Genomic DNA, 15,836 nt, shown 5'->3' with positions numbered 1-15,836 from the left:
ATAATATTATACTTTCTTTGATTGCAAGGTTGCAACCCTCAATGGTGAGACTCCATTGATTTTCTTCTAGGTGAGACTCCTAGAAGGCCTTAGTGAGACTCTAAGGTTTTCCATCTTTTCTTCATTGTTTCTTCTTTCTCTCTATTTCTTATCTTATAATTTTCTCTACCATAAAGTTTATTCCTTTTTCCTCTCCTTACACCCTAAAAATAAAACCCTAGCCCACCTACCCTTGAGTGTAGACAACCATCCTAGGGTTGTCCTACATCACAAGTCCTTACAAATATAGAAAGATTTGTAAAGTGATAACTCCAATGCTGAAGTGCAAAGGTAGCTTTTGTCCTTTTAACATATATATATATATATATGGTTCAATCGGCTGGTTTATTTCTTGCTTCCATGTGTGTGTATGTGTTTTGTATAATAAACTCGATATCCAGGCCTAAATTCACAGAGATGGGTTGCTTTACACTAACAGTTTTTCTGCTTATGCTTTCGGTTTCATCTTCAACTTCTGCAACAGTCAATGATCACTTTCTCCAGTGCATGTCTATTCATTCTACACCCCATGCTAAGTCCGCCCAAATCATCCATCAACCAAACTCCTCTTTGTATTCATATTTCTTGCAATCTTCTCAACAAAATCCCAGATGGCTAAACGCCTCAACCTCAAAGCCTCTTCTCATCCTCACACCTTTTCACGAGTCTGAAATCCAAGCAGCCATTCTCTGCAGCAGGAAGCAGGGTTTGCAAATCAGGACTCGAAGTGGTGGCCATGACTATGAAGGGCTGTCCTACCTCAGCGAAGCCCCTTTCATCATTGTTGACCTCATCTATCTAGGGACAGTCAGTGTTGATATTGAAGATGAAACAGCATGGGTTCAGGCCGGAGCAACCCTTGGTGAGCTCTACTATAGTATTTCCATGAAAAGCCATATCCATGGATTCCCTGCCGGGATATGTCCAACTGTAGGGGTTGGTGGGCACTTCAGTGGAGGAGGGTTTGGCACCTTGTTAAGGAAGTACGGCCTGGCTGCGGATAATATTCTCGATGCTTACCTGATAGATGTTAATGGAAGAATCCTCAATAGAGAATCCATGGGAGAGTCTTTGTTTTGGGCGATAAGAGGGGGTGGAGGAGCAAGCTTTGGAATCTTAGTTTCATGGAAAATAAAGCTGGTTCGAGTTCCACCAACCGTGACTGTTTTCACCATTCATAAGACCTTGGAACAAGGCGCCACCAAGCTTGTCCACAGGTGGCAATATGTTGCAGACCAATTACATGAAGATATCTTTATCAGAATCATCATTCAAGATGTGGGTGGACAGAGCAGTGGTAAGAAGATGACAATCCAAGCTTCCTTCAACTCTCTATTTCTGGGAGGAGTTGACAAGCTAATCCCATTGATGGGCAAGAGCTTCCCTGAGCTGGGTTTGCAGGCAGGAGACTGCACCGAAATGACTTGGATTGAATCTGTCCTCTACTTTGCAGGCTTCCCAAGAGGAAATTCCTTAGACGTTTTACTAAACAGAACTCATCCTGACAGGAGCTATTTCAAGGCAAAATCAGATTATGTTAAGGAGCCCATACCAGAAGTTGGCCTAGAAGGTGTGTGGGAGAGATTTTTGAAAGAACAGATAGTATTCATGATAATGGATCCTTATGGAGGAAGAATGAATAAGATTTCAGAATCTGAGCTCCCTTTTCCCCACAGAAAAGGAAACTTGTACAACATACAGTACCTGGTGAAATGGGAAGTCAATGAGGCCAAGATATCAAACAAGCATGTACACTGGATCAGGATGCTGTTCCAATACATGAGGCCTTTTGTTTCCAAATCTCCCAGGGCTGCCTATCTCAACTACAGGGATCTTGACTTGGGGATCAACAATCAGGACAATGCAAGCTACTCACAAGCCTGGGTTTGGGGTACAAAGTACTTCAAGGGTAACTTCTTCAGACTGGCATGGGTGAAGGCCAAGGTTGATCCAGATAACTTTTTCAGGAACGAACAAAGCATTCCACCACTTCCCCACATGGAGAACAAGAAGAAGGTGGTATGATTAGACAGACCCCTATTGGAATATGTATAATCAAAGAAAGTTTTGAATCAAGCGCCTTGCATAACAAGAAGCAGGCATGTCTTCTTATAGACATGCTTATTTCACAGATTCAAACACAGATATATGAGGTTTTAGGCTTATAAAAGACTCTCTAGACCATCTTTCAAGTTCTGGCTACCCAGGTTTGAGGATGGTTCTGTACCGTTGGGATTGGCTTCTTGTAAGACCAAAGAATTGGTCCCAAACTAGGCCTTTTAGAGTAATTTTAGACCATATTTCAAGTTTCTAATTTAAAATCTTCTTAAGGGTTTTGTTTATGAGGTGTGGTAAAAAGATCCCATTTGAGTTTCTGGTGGACTCTTTCCAAACAATGCTTTAAAGCTCTCCAAATCATCCTACCAAAAAGCCAATCCCCCCTCCAAAATGAGGCCCATTTACAAACAAGGTTAATAGAGAAGATTCCTCTGGATTGAGGAGAAATTCCTTTACACGATAAACATGGAACTAACCCACCACTAACTGGTTCTTGAACAAGATTGGAGATGTGTCCTAAGCTGATTCACTCAGGACATGAAACTAGACAAGAAAGATTGTCATTGGGTCGTTACATATTTTAGGCACAATCGAACCCGAGTTTTCTAGATGTACTTTGCACTACTCAATCGTGGCAGTCATACAAAATCTTCTTCAATTGTAGGCTCCAGATATTCCAGGACTACATACACGAAATAAAAGATAATAAAATAATAAAATAAAAATAATCCCAAAGCAGAAAACAGGCCCAGAGTAAAAACGCTCACCATTTGCATGTTCACCTACACAATTATTTCAGAGAGAGAGAGAGAGAGAGAGAGAGAGGAAGAGAGAGCCTCCTCTACAGTTTTACTAGAGGGTTTTATAGTAATCATATAAAATGAGATTGCATGTGCAGCACAGGCTTGAAATTAGTCTAAAATTATTGTAGTTATTGCACTCACACTTGAAATCTAAATATTACAAGATATTTACCTTTAGCATTTAGCCATTTAGTCACATAAGGGCCAAAACAGCTTGGCAAAACCCCAATCAGGTTCCTTCACAATTGCCACCCTATATTAGAAACACTTCCGAGTAATAAAACAGACGGAATACGATACATTTTATAATAAATAATCAAATAAAGAATCTGCAACCATCAATTCCCTTTACACAGTATTTTTCATTGCAGAGAAAAGAGCACCAAACAATTGATAGTCCAAACTAAAACCTGTAAGACGCTGCCTAGACTAATATACACCACTGAATCAGTGGCAGCAGAAGAATGTGTAGGGGGTAGAATAAGTTAAACCGGATGAAACCTGTTATTCTACAGTCTACCCTGAACAGGTGCAATCCTTTCAATTAAATTATCTACTTTTTCCTGGTGCTTTTGATGGAGGAAGTGTTCCAAACACTCTGTCCCATAGTGATGAAGTGATGCCAAAGCCCATATCCTGGATTCGGAAGTGATGGTTCAGGTGATATTTCTGCACAACAAAAGCAAACAAGCCTATTTGTTAGCACCAGCATACAGGAGAAAGTATCTTGATATATATATATATTTGGATAGAAACCATAAAGTAGAAAGTTCGGGTTTGGCATACTTGAAGGGCATCACAAAAGAAAGAGAGAATAATCATCAATATATAGATCCATTCTTGGCCCATAAAAGCATGGTGAAAAATTTAAATATGAAATTTTTCCTTCTGCCAAGTTGATAGCATATTTTCAAACAATCATGAAAGAAGATTAATTAAATTCATTTTCCTAGTCCACGTACAGTTTTCTAAAACTTGAGAGAGCTGCAAAATTTATATTACAATCACATTAAGAAATGTCCATAGAAACATTTCTTACCTTAAGATTTCGAGGTACTTTACTTGATGGCTGTCCATGGTGCAGATAGTAATGAGTGACGTCATACATTACATAGCCAAGTAAACCACCTCCAAACAGAGCAGGAGCAGTAGTAGGAGTTGACAAGAATTTAATCAAGTTCCATAACTGACAGTGAAATACCATGATGAGTCAGAAGCAGTACTCAACTATCAGCAGATTCCATGCATGTTTGACAAGTAATTATATAGCTTTATGCAAATTCATCATGGGATTCACAATCCTTCATTGGCTTAAACCTGAATTGCCAAAAACTTTTAAGGATATTGCTAGACCCTCTTCACTCTATCCAAAATGCATAATGAAATATTAAAAAACTGTCTGCCACACAGGTCAACTCAACCCAGTTCAGTTGTAAATGGTAGAGGGGTCATGAATGGCACATGGAAAGAGTATCAAGAAGACCAAAACCATCATCCCAAGTGAAAAAAGAAAAAAAAAAGGAAAGGCTGACTCAAAGTCAGGTTGATTCTGAAAGCTGAACAGGTCAGAAATCACAAGAAAATTTTGCTACACGCCATTGAGCTAATGTTACAAGATCACAGAATAAACGAACATAAGAAATACCATGTCCAATCCAGCTGATAATGTCTTGCATTGACACATCTAAATAAGTTATCTCTTATTAAAACCAAAAATTGGATTCAACATTCTCTGGATTTTGGTACATGACTCCTACATTACTTGTTGCTTACATGGTCATTGTTGACCAAGATTTATCCATGTTCTATGAAATACATACATAATCTTCATAAGTCAATAACACAGAAGTATTACCAATGTTTTTAAAACCGGACCGGTGATCGAACCGGAAAAGTTACCGGTTCACGGTTCACCGGTCGGACCGGCGGTCGAACCGCTATCGAACCGGTGACGTCATAAATATATAATTTATATATTATTAAAATTAAAAATAATTATAAAAATTTTAAAATATATATGAATAAATTAAACATCAATAATATTATTTTATATCTTTGATATTATCAAATTAAATCATATTAATATTTTAAATTTTATTAAATGAAATATGTATAATATTTAAATGTGAATATATAAAAAATGAAAATTTAAACTAATTTCATAATTTTTAAAAATATTATATTATTTTTATTTAATATTATAAAAAAATTTAAAATCTAATATATATTGTTTTGTTTGGCATATGAGATAATAAAACACATGTAGCCGAGTGGTGTCTTAGGTGGATTATAGTTAAGGATTGGTCCAAGGTTCAAATCCTCTTGTGGAGTTTTGTTATGTTTTTTTTCATTGATTAAAGCAATCCCACATCGGAAAATGAGAGAAACAAGGGGTCAAATGACTCCTATAAAAGCCATCCTCAGCTAAGGCTTGGCATGGTCTTGTGGGCTCAAAAAAAAGCCCACAATAATTGGAGTGGGCATGTGGGCTGTGTCATAAGACAGGCCCAACATGGAATCCTTCCTTTCATGCAATGAGAGGGTAATAGTTTTATTTTGTAATTTTTTTTTCAAAAAATTAAAATTATTTGAATCAGCCGGTTCCCTTGGAACCGGCCGGTTCGTCCGGTTCACCGGTTGAACCGCCGGTTTGAGCGGTTCAACTCCGGTTCGATCTCAATCCGGTCCAAATGACCGGACCGAACCGGAATGATGGCCGGTCGACGGTTGGACCGGTCAGACCGGCCGGTCCGGTCCGGTTTTTAAAACATTAAGTATTACCCTTTAAAGCATTCTACACACTTTGGATAACCTTTCAGAGAGAATAGCATTAGTCATATGCAATTCATAAGGCTCTATTACTGTTTATTGATACCCATTTTGCAAATTTGAGTGTGCAATAAATGATGGCATTGAATAAAATCAAATTATCTGAATTTGTGTAAGATTAGCATCTTAGGTTCTATACTTCTATCCACAGCGATGCAACATAAGCCAAAAGCTGAAAAAAATCAAGCATAAGATAGTTAATGGAAATGCTCTACCATTCCGAACATTAGGACTTCAGATGAAATATGTTAAAAGTAGACTGTCAAAAGTAGGCCTTAGATCAGCAGCAAAATGTTCCAATGCACCACTTTCAAGGCCAGATATAGCAGTATGAATGTTAATCTGGACAATCCAGGACCATTGGTAGAGTTGATAGTGGCAGGACTGAGAGAGTAACAGGGACATTCTATTTACCTGACAAAACCAACAGGGAAAGGTTTTGCCTGAAACACAAGCTTTTAGGGGCATTAAGAATGGCCAGGGACACAATGGGCTAAGGGATTGTTATGTGCAGCGGGATAAGGCAGACGCAGTCATTATTCCCTTACAGAGACCAGACGCAGTCATTATTCCCTTACAGAGACAGAATTAGGTTCTTGGTGTTATGGGTAAAATATGCAGGAGATTACAGATTACATTGCTAGAAGTGGAGCAATCGTTGGGTGGTTGGGTAGGAACAAAAAGCATGCAGCAGATCCTTGGCTAGAGGGGAACCTGAATGCCAGATTTCCTCATAGGGGACCTGCTAGCCTCTAAGGCCTGGCCCAAGAGGCAAGAATTTGTGGACTGGCCATGCAGGGGTTGTATTCTGTCTTTGCATTTCAGTGTGCCAGGTTTGTACAGTTGTTTTATATATTTTTGGCTTTATGTTTAAGGATTTCTCACCCTTTAAACCTCTGATTGTACAAATCTTTTATTATTTTCTGTTAATGACTTTTTCTTTCTAACAAAAGATAATTAGCAAGCAGGACAACATTAAAAAGGAAGATTTAAAACAAACATTTCAAGAATTAAAATTTTCAGCAACAAATCAAAATTTTCATTAATGATATGAGGTGAAATCAAGAGATCAGGCAGAGTGGAACATACTGGCACACATATAACAGCTGCTCCAGCAGGAGGAAAAACAAGACGGAGCCCATCCATAGGGTGTTTATGATGGCAACCATGAAGCAGATAATGAATGGTGTTTCCCCTACAAGTTGCAAACACTATTTACATGTAAAGTTTGGAAATAAAGCAGCTACACAAATACGCATACACAAACATGTGCACACACACACACATACATACAGAGAGAGAGAGAGAGAAAGAGAGAGAGAGAGCAAACCAATAGGTCTTTGTTTTGATGTGAAAAAGGAAGCGATGCAAAGAGTATTCCATCAATGTCCAAACAAAAATGCCAATGGCCATCATTAGCACTAACCGAGGGAGTTCAAGACCCATCCGCACAGACCTGGAGATGGACCAGGTTACCACTGGCAACCAAATGAGCGGGATTGCCCACCATTTCGTGCGTGTCAAGGCCTAGTTTGAGTATAGATGAGTCAAAAATGGAGCCAGATTATTCTCATAGCTTCAATACTCAAGCTAATGGCTAGCTTTAGAACTTAGATATGCATAACACGAACTAAGAAATGGTCTTACCTCCCAAAAATCACTGTCAAAAAACCGAGGGCCTTCCTTGCTAACAATAGGCTGGTGAACCCACTCTTGATAATCTTCTCCAAGATGACCAACCTGTTAAAGATCCTTAACAAGTCAAACAAGAAGGCAAGCTGGGAACAATCATAATAACATTGAAGTTAAATTAAACCTCTTTGGAAAAGCTGATAATAAACAAAAAGATCAAAACAAAATAGAAAAACAAGAGAGAAAATAAACAGCATCATTGAAAAAAAAAACCCAACAATAACAACAACAAAGGCTAGACTAAAGGGCATAAATTCAGAGCAAACAATTAACATTTCTAAGTTGAATTATAAAGTTAAATGTGAAACCAAACTGCTAAGGATTAGAGATTAAAATAAAATAAAAAATACCAAGCAGTCAAATCACAAGAGCTTAAGAGTGGGTTCCACAAAACAATGGATACAACTAATTAGTGCATGCAGAAAACTCAGGATAGCTCAAAATCTGCTTTAACACAAAGATCACAAATGGCATATTTACCAAGTTACAAATAAACCAAACAAAAAAGAAACGGAATCAGAATAAGAATGAAACAGAATGAAAGGAAACAAAATCAGAACTAATAGTGTGTTTACTTCATTCCCTAGGAATGAAATCAATGGATGTGATTCCCATTCACTTCACTTCACTTGGCTTTAGCAATCAAAACATAGAGCAAAGCCCATAAAAATCCTAAGAATCCAAAAATGGAGAATTTGATTCCTTAAGCAAACTAGAGGGACACCATTAAAATTCCTTAAAATGTGGAGTGGGGCCTATATTTATTATATATTCATATTTAAATATTTAAAAGCTTGAAAATAAATAATTATAATTAGATTTAAACATAAATATTTGAACATTTAGATATTTAAAGTCATCAAGCCATTTAATATTAAAATATGTTATTTCAAGTTAAAATTATCTAATAAAGAGAAAGGAATTATTAAAAAATAACCTTGAAATATTATTTAAGAAAATAAAAACAAAGTCATATTAATTTAACATTAAAATAGGAGTTATTTGAAATTATTAATGTTAAATTAATAATAATGATTAAAAAAATATATCTTTTTTTATAAGATCATCATGCATGCATTTCATTCCATTTCCTTATTGTTAGTAAATAGCTCAAAATCGATCATTTTAATTCTCATTTTGATTCTTGACAATTACATAAACACTACAATCTCATTCTTAGGAAATGAAATCGAAAAAAATCAAAATAAGAATGAAACGAAATGAATGGAAACCGAATTAGAATTAAGAATTTGATTGAAGTGTTTAGGTAAGTTTCCTAATAGTTAGTAATATTTCAATTGAACCTATCAAATAAATAAATAAATACTTCAATTGAATTTTTAAGAAACGGAATCTAAAAGAAAAGATAACACAATAAGAACGAAATGAAATAAAAGGAAACATAGTCATAATTAAGAGTTTAGGTAAGTTTCATGATAGTTACATAAGCACTTCAATCGAATTTTTAGGAAATAGAATTGAAAAGAAATGCAAACAAAATGAAAGGAAAGGACACATAATCGAAATTAAGAATTCAATTCAAGTGTTTACATAACTATGGAATCAAAAATCAATCATTTCATCCTCATTCTTTTCTTCTTCTTCTTTTTTTTTTTTTTTTTTTTGATAGGTAAATGGAAATTGTAGTAAAAAAGTATACACGATGTATACAAAGCAACAAAAACCATAAGGGGAAAATACTCAAAAAATAAGCACCAGCACCCTATGGGGAACCTAACCAATCCACAAAATCAAACAATGATAGACTCATCCCCAATGTACAATCTAATCCAATCCCAAAATAGATACAAAAAAGAACTTTTAATTGTTTTGTCCAAACTTTCACAATTCTCAAAAGCTCTCCTATTCCTCTCTCCAAATGGACTAAAACATTCTTATTCTCTTTCTTGACAATTATTTAAACACTTCAATTAAATTCTTGAGAAACAAAATAAAAAAAACAATGAATCAAAACAAGAATGAAATAGAATGCAAGGAAACAGAATTAGAATTGAGAATTCGATTGAAGTGTTTATAACATTTCAAGGTTATTTTCTTAATAATTCCTTTCTTTTTATTTTATAATTTTAATGACTTCAAAAATTTAAATATATTAAATTATTAGATCGTTTTAATGATTTAAAAAAATTCAAATATACTAAATGACTTGCTGACTTTAATATCTAAATATTCAAATATTTATGTTTAAATCTCATTATAATTATTTATTTTTAAACATTTTAAATATATAATATACTTGAACCCCACTCATATTTTGAGGAATCAAAATGTGGTATTCCTCAAGTTCAACCAAGGAATCCAATTCTCCCTTATTGGAGAATGGATTTATCAGTCTTTTATGAGCCCCACTCTATGTTTTGATTCCTAAACCCAAGTAAACAAGTGTAATGAAAGGAATGGGAATTGCTCCCATTGATTTTATTTCCGAGGAATGAAGTAAACATGCCATTATATCATAATACATGCCTTAAACATATATTTTACAAATAAGAAGGAAGACAGAGAAAGGAAATGGGATTTTACCTGAAATACAAGAGGCTTACTCAAATCGACAGTGAAGTCTTGTGCAACCATCTTGGGACCCTATTATGTGATGTAGGCAAATGTAAAATAATAATATTAAATACTTAAATTAAAAAAAAAAAAAAAATTGGAAAAAGATAACAAACTGAAAGTCAAACTCAGAACAGCTTGATAAACATGAGATCAAAACTGAAATGCATGCAAAAAGGAGGTTCTGAATCAAATAACTGAGACTGCAAAATTGTCTTCATAGTCATGATTCTCCCTAAACTTTAGTTATTCATCAGTTATCAAATCCAAAGTTTTGATTCATTTCCTACCTGACTTTTGGAGTGCAAATTTTCCCATCCTTAAAAAGCCTCTTGTTCCTTTGATTTTGCAGTAGATATTTTAGGGCATCACCAAAAGCAAGTAACTAAAATTATTTAGTAGAGGCACATCTCAAACCTTTGAATTATGTACTACAGGCCCAAAGCAAGGGAAGTTATTTGAGACTCTCCCATATAGATGATGCAAATGATCCACATTTAACTTCAAAATTTGCTTACTTCTTTGGTTCTAATCACTAAAATTGCTACACGTATTTTGCCACTTAGTACCTCTGGAGCTCAGGAAACAGATAATAAAAGGAAAGATAATTCCTTTGGAATGACCAACTAATAGTAGACAATCTTTTTAAAAAAAGAAAAAAATGAGAAAACATATGGGACCATTAGGAAGCAAACAATTTACCATTTTTCATTAGATTTTCACTTTTCACATAATGCAAACACTAGTAAATAGAGCAGTAGGTCTTCTTTTCTACTAGCATATACACTCTTTAAAAGCATGATCAAGAGTAAGGCTTTATTCAATGATGAGGTTTTGGATATCCAAATCAACTTGAAAGGAAAAAACTTAAGCTCAATCCTCTTCTTACTTCAAGATTATTCAGTGGCCTCTGTGTCACAAGTACTTTCCTCAAATATTAAAACACAATAGTTGATTCATTCATCTTAGATTTTAAAATTCAAGAACACACACACTAGGCATCCATGACAATTACTTTGAGGAAAATGAACCAAATCCTATCTTCCAAAACTGCTTGGCAACAATCAAATTTTTATTTTCCCACCTTGACTACTTAAGCTTAAAACATGATATATGATATTCTTCATGGTCAAACATTATGCACTTCTACCAGCACTTCCACCTTTGAGTTTGCTCTCTTCTCAAATTCAAAAGATAAAATAAATAAATAATTAAATGAAACCTGGATCTTTAAATGGTCTGTCAAAGATTTTAAAAATCACAAATTATTTAGAACTCAACAGCCCAATTTTGGCCTCAAAAGCAATGTTTAGGTGATCTAAGAACTGGTATGCAACCAGCATATATATTTCAACTTTCCATTAAACCTTTGTCCTTTGGATAACATCAGATTGTACCAAGACCTAATTCTTAACCTTCCACACCCTATATCTTCAGACTGAGGTTAGGCATAAGGGTGCGCAATTCACACCTAAACTTAAACAGCAATGCCCTATAGATTCTACCGATATATTCTTCAAACAGACACATGGCAAAAATTAAATCTTGGAGGCCAGCGTGACCCACAAGCAAACTGGATAAGGATGTTGAATGATGTGAAAATTTTCAAATCGTGAAACTTGTTTGCCTGTTATGCAAGTTCCGTTTTAATATTAGTTAAACTAGCTTTCCACAATGTACTGCCGGCAACAATAGGAACATACAAGAAGATGAAGCAGAGGCACTAAATTAGACATCTCTTCGAGAATTCCTAACTGTTTGGTTGCTGAGAAAATATGGTACATTAAAAATAAATAAATAAAAACAAACAAACAAATTTTGCATCCAAAAAAGAGAGACCTTCCACCTAGCAAAGCCTTTCCAGTCAAACCATTTTTTTCCATTCTTCACAAGAAAACTACGAATTTCCTCATCAACCAAAGCACAAAACTTGTCAGCGATCATTTAAACAGGCAGCCAAACAAAACAATGTACTAGAGAAAACCACTTCCAACAAGAAATCAACAAGAAATACCCGAAAATCCTAAAAAAATAATCATAACTCTCACGAGACAAAACGAAATTGAAAGTAACTCAGATCTAGGAATCTGAAAAACGAATTGACATGAAATAATCAAAAGAATAACAGCGAAATTTACCAACACAGAGAAAATGCTGGTTGGATCTGTGAATGTAGCTAGGGTTTTCTCAGTCCTAGCTTCCCGAGAAACAGTGAAGAGAGACGAAGACGAAGACGAAGACGAAGAAGAAGAAGAAAGAGGAGATATCGATGAGCAGGAAAAGCAGAGATCGTGGCCGTCCATTTAAAAGAGCATCTTGGAATCGCCAGCGGGACCTCACGTTGGATCCTGTGGCTTGCCAGGCTGGCACTCTTGAATACAGCTCGGCGATTGGGGGAACGTCTAGGGTCCATCTGCTCACACCCGTTTTGCATCGAAGAATTGAGACCACCTCCAGCTGTGAAGCGGAAAAAATATTTATCTTTTAAATAATTTTTTTTTTATATATTTAAAAATAATAATAATATCAGTATCTAAAAGTTCCATTCAATATAATTTAAAAAAAATAAAAAAAATTAACTTCGGCAAACTTAAATTTTATTTTAAAAATAAGCAATTTAAGACCGGTAGCGAAATGGAATTATTTTTACCATACAAGATAAGAATGAAATAATTAGCTTTTATGGTAAGTATGGTATATGGTAATGATAGTTGGGGCCATGGATGATTGTACATACTTGGATTGTGGGAATTTTACATTCTAGGAATCTCGGTTACATGTGATTTGATGGAGAAAGAAATTTACACCAACATATTTTTTTAATTCCATGCCCAATCATCAGTAAAAAAATGACAAAGAAAATTATTCCTATGTGATTAGATATAGATTTTTTTATTTTATATTATTTTTAAAAAAAAATTATGCCATATTGATAAATAAAAAGACATAAATAATATTAATTATTATTTAAAAAATAGAGTTAATAAAAAAAAATTATTTTACTATTAAAAAATATAAAATTAAATTAAAATATAATTAAAATTAGTGAAAACTCATATGTTTATAAATTATTTAATCTTTATATAATATATAAAAATAATTTATTCACTTCAATTATTATTATTTTTTTGTCATTATTCATGTAAAATATAACATTTAATAATGATGAAAATGAAATATTTATTGATGATATGATATATTTTTATCATGGAGAATTATTTTCAAATATTATTTATTAAAGATAGGAATAATTATAATAGTTTAAAATTTTTAATTAAACAAAAAAAAATGCCAATATTCCGAATACAAGCTGGAGACAATCATTTACCATGAGAACAAGAGAAATGTGATTATAAAAGGGTTTACAAAAATGGTAGAATGACAAGTACGTTTCTAGAAGGCATTAAGGATGGGAGGGAGGAGTGTTTGAAATGGTGAATGAGGTGTTTAGGTATTTAATAAAGCCACGTTACTTATACTTATTTCAAATAAATACATCACCCTCCATCCCCTTTAGTCAAGTCGACGCCTTCTTCTCCTTCTCATGGCTTGCCTCTTTTATTCAAAACAACAATCAGGTGCGTCACTTCCCCATTCGCGTTCAATTTCATTTTCTTGGCAATATAAAATTCTCTATGAATCTTTGTTCAATATTTTATTGTTAAAAAATACATTAAAGAAAATAAAAAAAGAAATGTTGTATTACGTAGAGTTGGTAGAGGCAATCACGATTCGCTTCCGCATATCCCTCCACCTCCATTTCAAAATTTATACGCGAATCTTTTTTTTTTCTTTTTTTCTTTTTTTTTTTTTTAAAAAAAGGATTTTAAAATCAAAAAATCATGGGCTACATTTGAATCCACGATATGCGTAAGTCAAATAATAAATGTAAAAACTTGTTTTAATTATATTGATTGTTTTTATTATTTTTCTCAAAATCAAATATTAAAAAAATAATTTTTTTTATTTCTTCTTTATGAGATTTTATTTATGATAATTTCTTTTTTTCATCTTTTTTGGAAATTAAAATTAAAACTAAAATCAAAATCCTTAAAGTAAAAAAAATTAGTATTATAAAACTTTATTAAAAATATAATAACTCATGAGAGGAGTCCTCAATAGAGGTGTTGGATTTGAGTTTAGGTGTTCAAGTGGATTAACTCAACCTAACCCAATAAATAAGAAAATGAGATCATAATTTCACAGAGTTTTAAAATCATTAAAAAAAAAAATTGTCATTATTTGAAAAAAAAAATATGTTTTTTCCTCATCCCTCTTTGAAAATAAAGAATGAATAAAAATTTTCTTTTTTAAAGAAACAAAAGTCTTTTTTCTTCAATTTTTTTTGTTTATTTTATTTTATTTTTTCGTGAAAAATAAAGGTCAAGATTCTTATACTATGAAAAAAAAAAATGATTCTCATATTCGTAGTTTCTTTTATTACCTAAGACGAGAAAATTGGTTAATGAAACAACTGGAGAACCTCATTTTACATTAAGAGGTTTTACAAGAAATAATATTTTTTTTATTTTCATATTAAATACTTTTTAAAATTTATGAGTTTTTAAAACAAAATTAACTCAAATAAAAAAAAAAAAAAACTCTTATTAAACTTAAAAAACACTTTTGACTTCTTAAAAATCAAATCAAATAGGACTTAAAAAGAGCATAATATTATACAAAACCAAGGTATTTTTTACATTCAAATTATATAAAAGCTAATGACATTATTAAAGAATTTTATATGTACCCTCTCAACCAATATTTCAAATCTTAAATATTTAATTTAGTTGAGTTAATTTAATTATTTTTATTTATAAATTATATGCAATTTTTTATTTTATATATATTGCAAGACAATTGACAATTTTTATGAAATATAAAAACCATGAAAAACAAATGTAAGAACCCTCCTCGAAGGCCAAAGGAAAAACCCTTTTGTTGAAGCTTAATCATGAAAATGTTTGTCATATGTACTTAGAAACAAATACTTGGCTTGTCTTTAATAATTCATATTTATATTTCAAAACACTTGTCATTAAAAAAATAAATAAATAAATAAAAGGTCGATGTCAAACTTTGTGGTCATTCTTTTGATGAACATGTCACGTTATCTTGCGGGGCCTTAGTCATTGTCCAAATTCAAATTTAGCCATGTTGTCTTGTGGGGTTCGTGTCATTGTCCAAATTCAAATTTGGCATGCCCTGCCATTCACGCACATCACGGGACCCCACGTGGCCTCCCTCAATTATTTCAAATATCTTCACTTGGTGGAATAGAATTCAGCAAAAAAATTGTTGGAAATATATTTGATAGCCCAACGAAATTTATGATTTCCTTGGGAGTGATTAACACTCCTTGCATAGCTTGAAGCTTCAATAATCCACAAAAGGGTTTATCTAGTAATTATCTATCAAATATAACTATGTGCTCTAGGAATTGAATAGTCAATATAGAGATTGATTACTCTATGGCCATATTGCTTGACCACCAATGTAGTATCACACTTTCGACCCTTTGGAAGTTATTTTTGTGACAATATATTTTTCCATTTGGTTTGAATATGTTACTTTTATTAAAAAACACTTTTGATAATAAAAAAATAAAAGAAAAATGTTTTGTTGCATTTTTTTTTTGGAAAAAGTCAAACTAAGCATAACTTTCTTTTGTGAATGGAAGAGACAAAAATATGAAAAGGGGATTAGCCAATTAGGTTGACTCATCTATTATAATGAAATTAACCATGAAGAAGCAAAATGGAGGACAATAAACAAAAGATGAAATTTTTTCTTTTTATTATTTTACGCATTGTTCTAAAATTGAGGCCTCCATTTATAACC

The 15,836-nt window shown here is 33.2% G+C and overlaps 2 protein-coding genes across 2 annotated transcripts; one reads left to right on the top strand and one right to left on the bottom strand.

Moving 5' to 3' along the window:
• Nucleotides 1–340: 340 nt before the first annotated feature.
• Nucleotides 341–2,467, top strand: LOC100266314 (berberine bridge enzyme-like 23). Its single transcript, XM_019222760.2, has one exon. The coding sequence runs from the start codon at nucleotides 367–369 to the stop codon at nucleotides 2,062–2,064; it is 1,698 nt and encodes a 565-aa protein (XP_019078305.1). The 5' UTR covers nucleotides 341–366; the 3' UTR covers nucleotides 2,065–2,467.
• Nucleotides 2,468–3,175: 708 nt separating this feature from the next.
• On the bottom strand, nucleotides 3,176–12,405 carry LOC100260984 (dihydroceramide fatty acyl 2-hydroxylase FAH1). Its single transcript, XM_002267995.5, has 7 exons — nucleotides 12,134–12,405; nucleotides 9,966–10,025; nucleotides 7,377–7,469; nucleotides 7,060–7,256; nucleotides 6,819–6,924; nucleotides 3,940–4,086; nucleotides 3,176–3,569 (listed from the first exon to the last, which is right to left on the bottom strand). The coding sequence occupies exons 1-7, from the start codon at nucleotides 12,296–12,298 to the stop codon at nucleotides 3,450–3,452; spliced, it is 888 nt and encodes a 295-aa protein (XP_002268031.2). The 5' UTR covers nucleotides 12,299–12,405; the 3' UTR covers nucleotides 3,176–3,449.
• Between the last annotated feature and the right edge of the window lie 3,431 nt (nucleotides 12,406–15,836).

Source organism: Vitis vinifera, chromosome 10 (genome assembly GCF_030704535.1).
Source record: "Vitis vinifera cultivar Pinot Noir 40024 chromosome 10, ASM3070453v1".
Taxonomy (NCBI): Eukaryota; Viridiplantae; Streptophyta; class Magnoliopsida; order Vitales; family Vitaceae; genus Vitis; species Vitis vinifera.
Note: the sequence above shows the minus strand (reverse complement) of the source record. Positions and strands in the feature narration are given on the sequence as shown.

Excerpts from the sequence above, each read along its gene's own strand:
- LOC100266314 (XM_019222760.2), top strand. The coding sequence starts at position 367 with ATGGTTCAATCGGCTGGTTTATTTCTTGCTTCCATGTGTGTGTATGTG.
- LOC100260984 (XM_002267995.5), bottom strand. The coding sequence starts at position 12,298 with ATGGACGGCCACGATCTCTGCTTTTCCTGCTCATCGATATCTCCTCTT. Across the intron at positions 7,257-7,376 it reads TTGACAGTGATTTTTGGGAG|GCCTTGACACGCACGAAATG; the intron begins GTAAGACCATTT and ends TACTCAAACTAG. Across the intron at positions 3,570-3,939 it reads AAGTACCTCGAAATCTTAAG|AAATATCACCTGAACCATCA; the intron begins GTAAGAAATGTT and ends TTTGTTGTGCAG.